Source organism: Carya illinoinensis, chromosome 2, assembly GCF_018687715.1.
Source record: "Carya illinoinensis cultivar Pawnee chromosome 2, C.illinoinensisPawnee_v1, whole genome shotgun sequence".
Taxonomy (NCBI): domain Eukaryota; kingdom Viridiplantae; phylum Streptophyta; class Magnoliopsida; order Fagales; family Juglandaceae; genus Carya; species Carya illinoinensis.
Window position 1 is genome coordinate 8759215 of NC_056753.1, and position 8156 is coordinate 8767370.

General features: G+C 31.9%; 1 protein-coding gene across 1 annotated transcript; it reads right to left on the reverse strand.

Moving 5' to 3' along the window:
• Positions 1–4659: 4659 nt before the first annotated feature.
• LOC122300067 (AAA-ATPase At2g46620-like) lies at positions 4660–6968 on the reverse strand. Its single transcript, XM_043110445.1, has one exon. It carries the CDS (start codon positions 6603–6605, stop codon positions 5121–5123), a length of 1485 nt encoding a protein of 494 aa, XP_042966379.1. The 5' UTR covers positions 6606–6968; the 3' UTR covers positions 4660–5120.
• Positions 6969–8156: the final 1188 nt, after the last annotated feature.

Below are 8156 nucleotides of genomic sequence, written 5' to 3' on the forward strand. Positions count from 1 at the left end.
GTAATACTTTTTTTTTTTAATATTTAATTAATATAATAATTGATTTAATGAAAAAAGAAAAAGAGAAGAAAAAACTAGCAGCGTATTGGCCATGTCACAATGAATGTTTTCTTTCTTTTTGAGGAATAATGATGACACCTTACTTTTCAGAAGCAAGACATCCAACCTCCAGTCTTTCAGCGACGTCAAAAGTTACCCTCCACGCCCAAATATTTGAAGACAAACACCCGTGCCCATCAAATTTTTTTTTTTTTCTTTCGGGTACAGTGCAGGCACTCACGAAACAGGTCACAAATGTCATTGCCTCTCCGTGGGTGTGCATCACGTTGCCACAATTTTAGGCTAGGTTCATATAAAGATGTTTTGAATTTATGCCATCTAATTTCATTTTTTTTATTATAATTTTTTTAAATTTTAAAGTAATAATAATATTAAAAAATAATATTTTAATAATATTTTATTTAATTTTTAATTTTAATATAAAATTATTTTATCTCATCTTATTATCCAAGTCTGATTTTATTTATTTCTTATTAATTATTGTGCTCCAAATTCTTTTTTTTTACAAATTATATCCAACAATAAAGTGTAAAAAACTATTATTTATATAATAATAAATAAAAATTCATAAAAATAATTAGTATTAGAATTTTTAAGAGTTTAGGATTCTTAAAATTTCCCTTCTAAAAAATTAATTTGATATGGTTTAATTCATTGTGAAATTAATAAAATTATGGCATGGTGTTGTATAATTGGATGGTGTAAAAGTTATTTATAACTTAAAAAAGTAAGTAAATAATGGAAAATATGATCGACCATTCTGGTATACACCGTTGGGTCCATTTCAAGAAGGATGGCCATCTTTGGTGGCGTTTCTATGTGGACGTAGCAGCGTCCTTTCAAGAATCCAGTTTGGTCATTAAGCTTTTCGATTAATGATTATAAGAGAAGCAGATGGGCAGATAAGGAATACAGTCACCCCCATGATTGCTCTTTCCATGAAATTAATGTCTTACTTTGGTTGCAGAGAAAGCAAAGGCATGTCATTATCAAAGCCAGGGGATATGAATTCGGTTTTCTCTTTTTTCTTTTTTATATATAATCTAAAGTTTAAATATGTGGGTTATAATTATAATATAAACTATTTAGTATTAAATGATAAATTAATAAGTAAAATATAATAAATAATTTTTAAGTATTTATAATTATTTTAAAAGATATATATAATAGATTTATAATATATGTTATTGTTAATATAATTTTTTAAAAATATTATTAAGAGATCGTTTGAATTGAGAAACACTCTCATCTAATCTCGTCTTATTATTATAATTTTTTTAAATTTCTATAATATAACAAACAATTCAACTTTTTAAAATCTCAATTTAACTTTTTCAAATCTCAAAATAATAATAATATTAAAAAATAATATTTTAATAATATTTTATTTAACTTTTAACTTTCATATAAAATAATCTTATTTCATCTCACTATCTAAATAATCCCAATAAATATTTAATAAATACTATAAAACACTCCTCCTATCTACCTTTCCCAAATCGCGTAAATGCGAATTGATATATTCTAAGAGGTGTGCATGCTGCGTGTCACGTAGCACATTTGTCTTTTTTTTTTAATATATAAAAATATTTTTAAAAAATAAAAATATACATATCAATATATTAAAAATTATTTGCTTAATTATTAAATTAAAAAAATATAAAATAATGAGAGTTACACTTGAACGATACGGCATTGTATCGTTTCCGTTATTCTAATACATAGGAATGGATTAGAGTTATATAAATATTAGTAACGGGGCAACGTCCAAGGAAGGTTCACCTAGTGTAGAAAATATATATGTTAATTATTTATATTATATATGCATTATAAGAAAGTTAAAAAAAAAAAACATTTTATATTAAATACTAGTCCACGTCGCGTAGAAATCCCTCTAATGATACTGAAGACTAATAACTCGCTTGGTACTTCATCTTATAAGATTTGTTGAAAAATTATACAGTATGCTCTACTTCCCGTACTTCATTTATTTTTCTTTACTCAATTCTTATAAAAATCAGTACTATTAATTTATAGGTCTAAGACATCTCGCATTCTTTTTTTTTTTCTAAAAAATAAATAAAGACTCTTCTATATATATTATTATTGTTTAACTCCACGGATCACCGACTCACCAAGTCCACAAAGATTAAAATAAAATAAAATTAAATTAAATTAAAAAAAAAAAAAAAAAAAAGCAAGCCTCTACCTGACAATACCCCAATGGCCATTGATTTTATTAAATCATTTCCTTTTGTCAAATTTTTTTTTTAATGTTGAATCGTGCTCCTTGAAGAAGAACTATTGCCCAGTGTTCTGCTAGAGAACATACTAATGGGAAGAAAGAGAGATAGATGAGAGACTTTTGCACTGACGTAATTAATGGGAAGGAAAAAAAAAAAAAAACTTATTAGTTTTACTTCACACGGACGGAAAAATTCAAAAATTGACACTGTTCATTTCATACGGACTTAATACAAAAATTTAAAAAAAATTCACTGTTTATTATTTTAACAACCCGGTACACAGAAGATATATTTATATTGGTGGAAAAATGCACATGATCATTGACCGTGTGTCAATATTTTTCGTTGAGTTCCTCCATAGAATCAGGATCACTCTGCCAAATGCATTTACAACGAAATCCAGCAGTGTGTTTTGGACATCCATCCATTATTATACATAAAGTGATCTAAAATAAGTATAATCTTTTATATAATTATATTTTAAACTAAAGACATTTTCATAAAATGATTTTTTTTATATAAATTGTTTTTATCAAAATACCCCTCATATAGAATATGACTCTGTCAAAATTTGTTAAAAAGATTATATCTTTATCATTTCTCCTCTAAAAATCTCCTTTTTTCATATAAATTTATTTTTATAATTCTAATCATATAAATTCATAAATTTTATTTTTATTGACTGGCTAAGAATAGTTAGAAAAAGATTTTACAAAATAAAATCCATAAATTAACATAACTCATTGTGATTGTTTAGAGTATAAAATTATTATTTTTTGTAAGGAAAATTTCCCTCCGACCAAAGGCACAGAGCTTGAGCCTAATACCACGAGGGGTCCAAGCCGACCAAACAACTTATCAGCCCAATCAAAGGATCCCTAGTCCTAGAATAGGAGTCTGTCTACGATCTTAAATGCACAGGAAACCCACCATAACGCAAATAAGGGAGGGATTCGCTAATTTGACGGAACTTCGCCCATGTATAGCTTTGAGTAAATAGGTATGCTCAGATCGCGGGGGAGCTCACGTGGAGCCCTTGATTCTCTGATGGGACAGAGAGCCTCGTCACATTAAATACACACCTAAATGCCATACCGTAATGAAAGAGCCTAGTTGAAAAAACTGTTGAGGGGACACACCCTCCTAACACAAGGCATGGATGCCAGACTCTAGTGATCGTGTATAAAAGACAAACCCCAGATACGAGAAACTCTCACTGAACTTTTTACATACTTGCACTAAAGTATAAGACAATACTGACTTTGACATCGAAGACTCTCCAACCACCACCATGGCCCCCGTCTCATGGTGTTTTCTTTGTATTCACAAGCTTAAAACTGAAAACACGAGTTACTGAAAATTTAGCTCAGAGGCGTACGAAACACGTAATTAACAATTTTTTTAATTTTAATTTATAAATTTATTTTTATAAAATATGTTCTCAAAAGAATATAATGAAAATTTAGGGGGGAGAATTGACCACAGAACGGGTCATACGGTTGAGTGGACCATTGCCCCTCAGAGAGAAACTGCCTTTAGTGACAAGTGATGGATCATCACCAAAGAGAGCAAGAAATTGTACAACTTTGGCTGAGTCTGTCCGCAAAGACAAATTGACTTTATCAATAAGGATACCAAAGTACATCATCACCCATGATCAGAGCAAGAAAACAAAGTCCCTTTTTTTTCTGATCTGGAAATGGATATTACCTCTGCTCTCCAAAAATATTGCTAAAATCCTCCTCTACCCTAATCATAAAAAGACTCCCATTTTCTGTGGCCTGTGACTTTGTTCACTTCCAATCAATCAGGCAAGAAAGAAAAGAAGACCTTGTTCACAGCCAAGATATCAGATTTCCCATATTTATAATATATATCTCACCTTAATTAGTATTTTTAAGTACTAACTTGCAAGTAATAAACTCTTATATTGAAAAGTCACTACTTTGTGTGTTCACAAGCATTGAATGCAAGATTCTTACGAAAGAAGAAGAAGAAAGATGCCACTGGGTTGGGTTAAGATACAAAATTTTCACCTCATATAATCTAATTATTATAAATTTTTTAAATTTTTACATAAATTATAATAAATAATTCAACTTTTTTAAATTTTAAAATAATATTAAGATTAATAATAATATTATACTAATATTTTATTCAATTTTCAACTTTCATTTAAACTAATCTTATCTGAACTAATCTTATTGAACTCGCTATCCAATCCTGCCCAGTTGCCAAAGTCATTTTATGAAAATATATGGCAACATGCATAGCTCATATGAAAGTCTTCACTGAATTGGTAGTATGCTTTCATCAAACAATTCTTTAACAACAACAGCAGCAACTATTAAAATAAAAAGAACCAAAACAACTCAACAAATCTATACAAGAAAGCTGCATAATCATCTGTTCACCATTAATAATTGAGCTAATGCTGCCATTAACATGCCCACAAAGCTAGCTAACAAACAAATTACTAAAACATTCCAAAGCAAACTCCTCCCCCCTTGAAGAATTGTAAAACATCACAATATCATATATCATTAGGAATATCAGCATGATCAAGAAAATAATAGTCACTTAAAATGTGACAAATTACAAGTAGAGCTGGAGACCATAAAATTCAAGAGGAAGAATATCATTTCCTTGTAAAATTTTTGCTTTGCTTTGCATTTTTTTAAAAATCTCAACCTTGAATTGAATCACATTTCTAGATATCTGAATTCCAGCCATCCTATACGCCCAAATGGAATTAGGCACTTACAAGAAACGCAGATATTTTTTACCTGAAACGTTTCGAAGCCGATGTGATTGTTACCCTTCCTTGTACACCGACCCCTCATCAAACGTCTGAGAATGAGAGACTTTGCTGCTTTTCATTCTCAAGAAACCGTAAAGTTTCCGAAACTCCCGAACGGCATGGCCGCCTTCACTTCGGAAGGACATGCCCGCTTCGTCCACGGACTTCCGAGGTCCGTCTGTATTCCCCAACCGTTGTCCGATCCTCCGTTCACTGTCCGTTTGCAACGCAGTCATAACCGATTTTATAGCCCGGCTCGGCGAATTCCGGTTTGCAATCATCAACTCGCCGATCTCGGCCGGGCTTAAACTCGTTCCGCTTTGGAAAATCTCCTCCACCTGAGGGAAGAGCTTGTGGTCCTTGAGCCCTAAGTAGCTGCTCGCCAAAGTTTTGAAAACCAAGAAATCACAGAGAGGAAAATGGATATGGACATCGATACGACCGGGTCTAAGCAGAGATGGGTGGACGCGATCCTTGCTGTTCGTCATCGTGAAAACCATCACTCTCTCTTCGGCGCAGCACGAGTTTAATATCCCATCCATGAAGTTCAATACTCCCGACAAGCTCACACCCGTCGATTTCTCCGTCAGAAACCGATCGAGGTCCTCCATGACGATGATGGACTTGCTCGTCGTTTGTAACAAAAGCAAATTCAGATCCGAATCATTCAAAACCTTGGAGAGATCGATAACATACACATCGTAGGATATGAAATTCGCCATGGCAGCCACGAAGCTTGATTTCCCAGTTCCGGACGGACCGTATAAGAGAAAGCTTCGCTTCCAAACGCGGCCTAGACGGTGATAATACTGTTTGGATTTGACGAAGGATTCGAGATCGGACTTCACCTTGTTTTTGAGGTCGTCTTCCATGGCGATGGTATCAAAGGTCGAAGGGTGCGTAAAGGGAATGGATCTCCACATTCCGTCACCACCCCCGCTACGATGATGATGATGGTGATGATCGTCGTCGTCCTCGCCGCGCTTGATATTCATGTACAGCTTCAGGTCTCGCTGTTTTCTCAGCTCAATTTCATCAGCCACCGAGTGGATGTGCTGGAGATACGGCCGGAGGATTCTACGCTTGTCCGCCTTTCGCACCTTCAGCACGAAGCTTCTGCAGTCGTTTGGTAGCATCTTGTCAGCGTTGGTCCATGTCAATACGGCACCAAGAAAGTTGTCCTCGACGGTCTGGTTGGGGTCGAGGCAGAGAACGATGTCGTTAGGCTTCTTGCCGGTGACAAGGTTGGTGAAATCGGAGTCTTCGAGACTAGGCAAGGAGTTAAGGTAGAGGGAAACTCTTCGATAAAGCTGATTCTCTTGCATACCTTCATTGAATTCGGGGACTTTGAGGAACTGGTGAACATGAAAGCAATCTTCGATCCATCTCCAGCATTTCTTCACGACATGAATCAACCCGGTTTTGAATAGAAGCACCCGAATCAACACGAGAAAAAAAACAAGTACGCCACCGAGAAAAATCAGGGATCGAACACCCATAAAAAAAAAAAAACAAATTCTCTTTATGGGTCTTTCGAATTTCCCTTTCGATTTTGGGTTGAGAGATCGGAGAGAAAAATATGTGACGGAGAGGAAGGTGGATGGTGGAGTGTTTGTTTTTTAAAGAAAACGCAAGTCTGAAAATTGTGTGCAAAGAAGACGACAAGATAGGGATTAGGGAGTGGTTTTCAATTCAATAAATACATAAATTACCTTAAAATTATAATGGGAGACGGCTACTTGCCGGCGAAGGTAATACTTCTGATTGAGAGACAGAGGGTTCTATATTCTGTTGAATCGGCTACGAGGAAAGCCCTTCTATATACTATTACGGGCAGGAAATCCCTTTTATTTCTCCGTCATTTCCAGCAACTTTCCACCTAAGATAGTATTGAGTTTTTCAAATTTTAATTTCATTTTTAAATAATTTCGCTGTTTATAGACTTTGTTTATAGAGTAGATTCCTGGCAACCGTACTCTTTCCGGCATCTCGTGAAATACGTGAAGGAGAGCTGGATGGTCCTATTGGAGAGCCGGATGGTCCTGATGGGATTATTTTTAGAGAAAGAGAAATATTATAAATAATTATTTATATATATATATATATATATATTTTTATGTATTTTATTAATATAATTAATATAATTAATTTTTTAATATATAATTAATCACATTAATAGATAATAAAAAAATATATAAAAGTAATTGTATATAAAATTTTTATTAGAATAAAACTTAAAATCAGAAGTGAATATAAGCAAGGTTATGTTTGTACTTTTGTAATATCTTGAAATTTTGTGTACATAGTGAGATGATATAAATAAAAATGTTTTATTAAATTTTGAGAAAAGGGAAAAAAATACTGAATAAATATATATTTTAAAAGAAGTAATGTATCGGAGTTTGTGAAAGTAAATAGATAAAATTAAAAAAAAATTAAATATAAATTTTTAATATTATTTATATTTTAAAATTTATAAAATTTGTATTTATTTTTATATTTGAGTAATGATTAGATAAAAAAATTAAAATTTTAGAATTGAAAAGTACTTTATATTTGAATAATATTTGTAAATGAAGTTATGAAAAAAATTTGAGAATTTTAGAAATTTTCATGTTTGCTAAACATCCCTTTTTTGTTTGACGTTAGCCCAAAACATTGAATTCCTACAAAAGCTATTATGTCTTATTTACAGATACTGAGTAACATATATTATCTCATCTCATCTAATTATATCTTATTTTTTTTTAAATACAATTTAACATAATCATTCAAACACAAACATTTTCAAACTAATCATTATAATTTTTTTAAATTTTTAAACAAAAAATAAAAAAACAATTTAACCTTTCAAATCTCAAAATGAAAAGTATATTAAAAAATTATATTACAATAATATTTTTTATTCACTTTTTTCTCTCTCTTTCCCAAAACACAACAAATACTTAACTTAAATTATCTTAATACTATTAAAAAAAATTATAATCAATCATCTCATCTCATTTTCCAAACATCTCCTAAATGCTTGTGTGTCTCAGCAGGAAATCTCT

What these genes read in the sequence shown, in the direction of transcription:
- LOC122300067 (XM_043110445.1), bottom strand. Translation starts at nt 6,605, where the DNA reads ATGGGTGTTCGATCCCTGATTTTTCTCGGTGGCGTACTTGTTTTTTTT.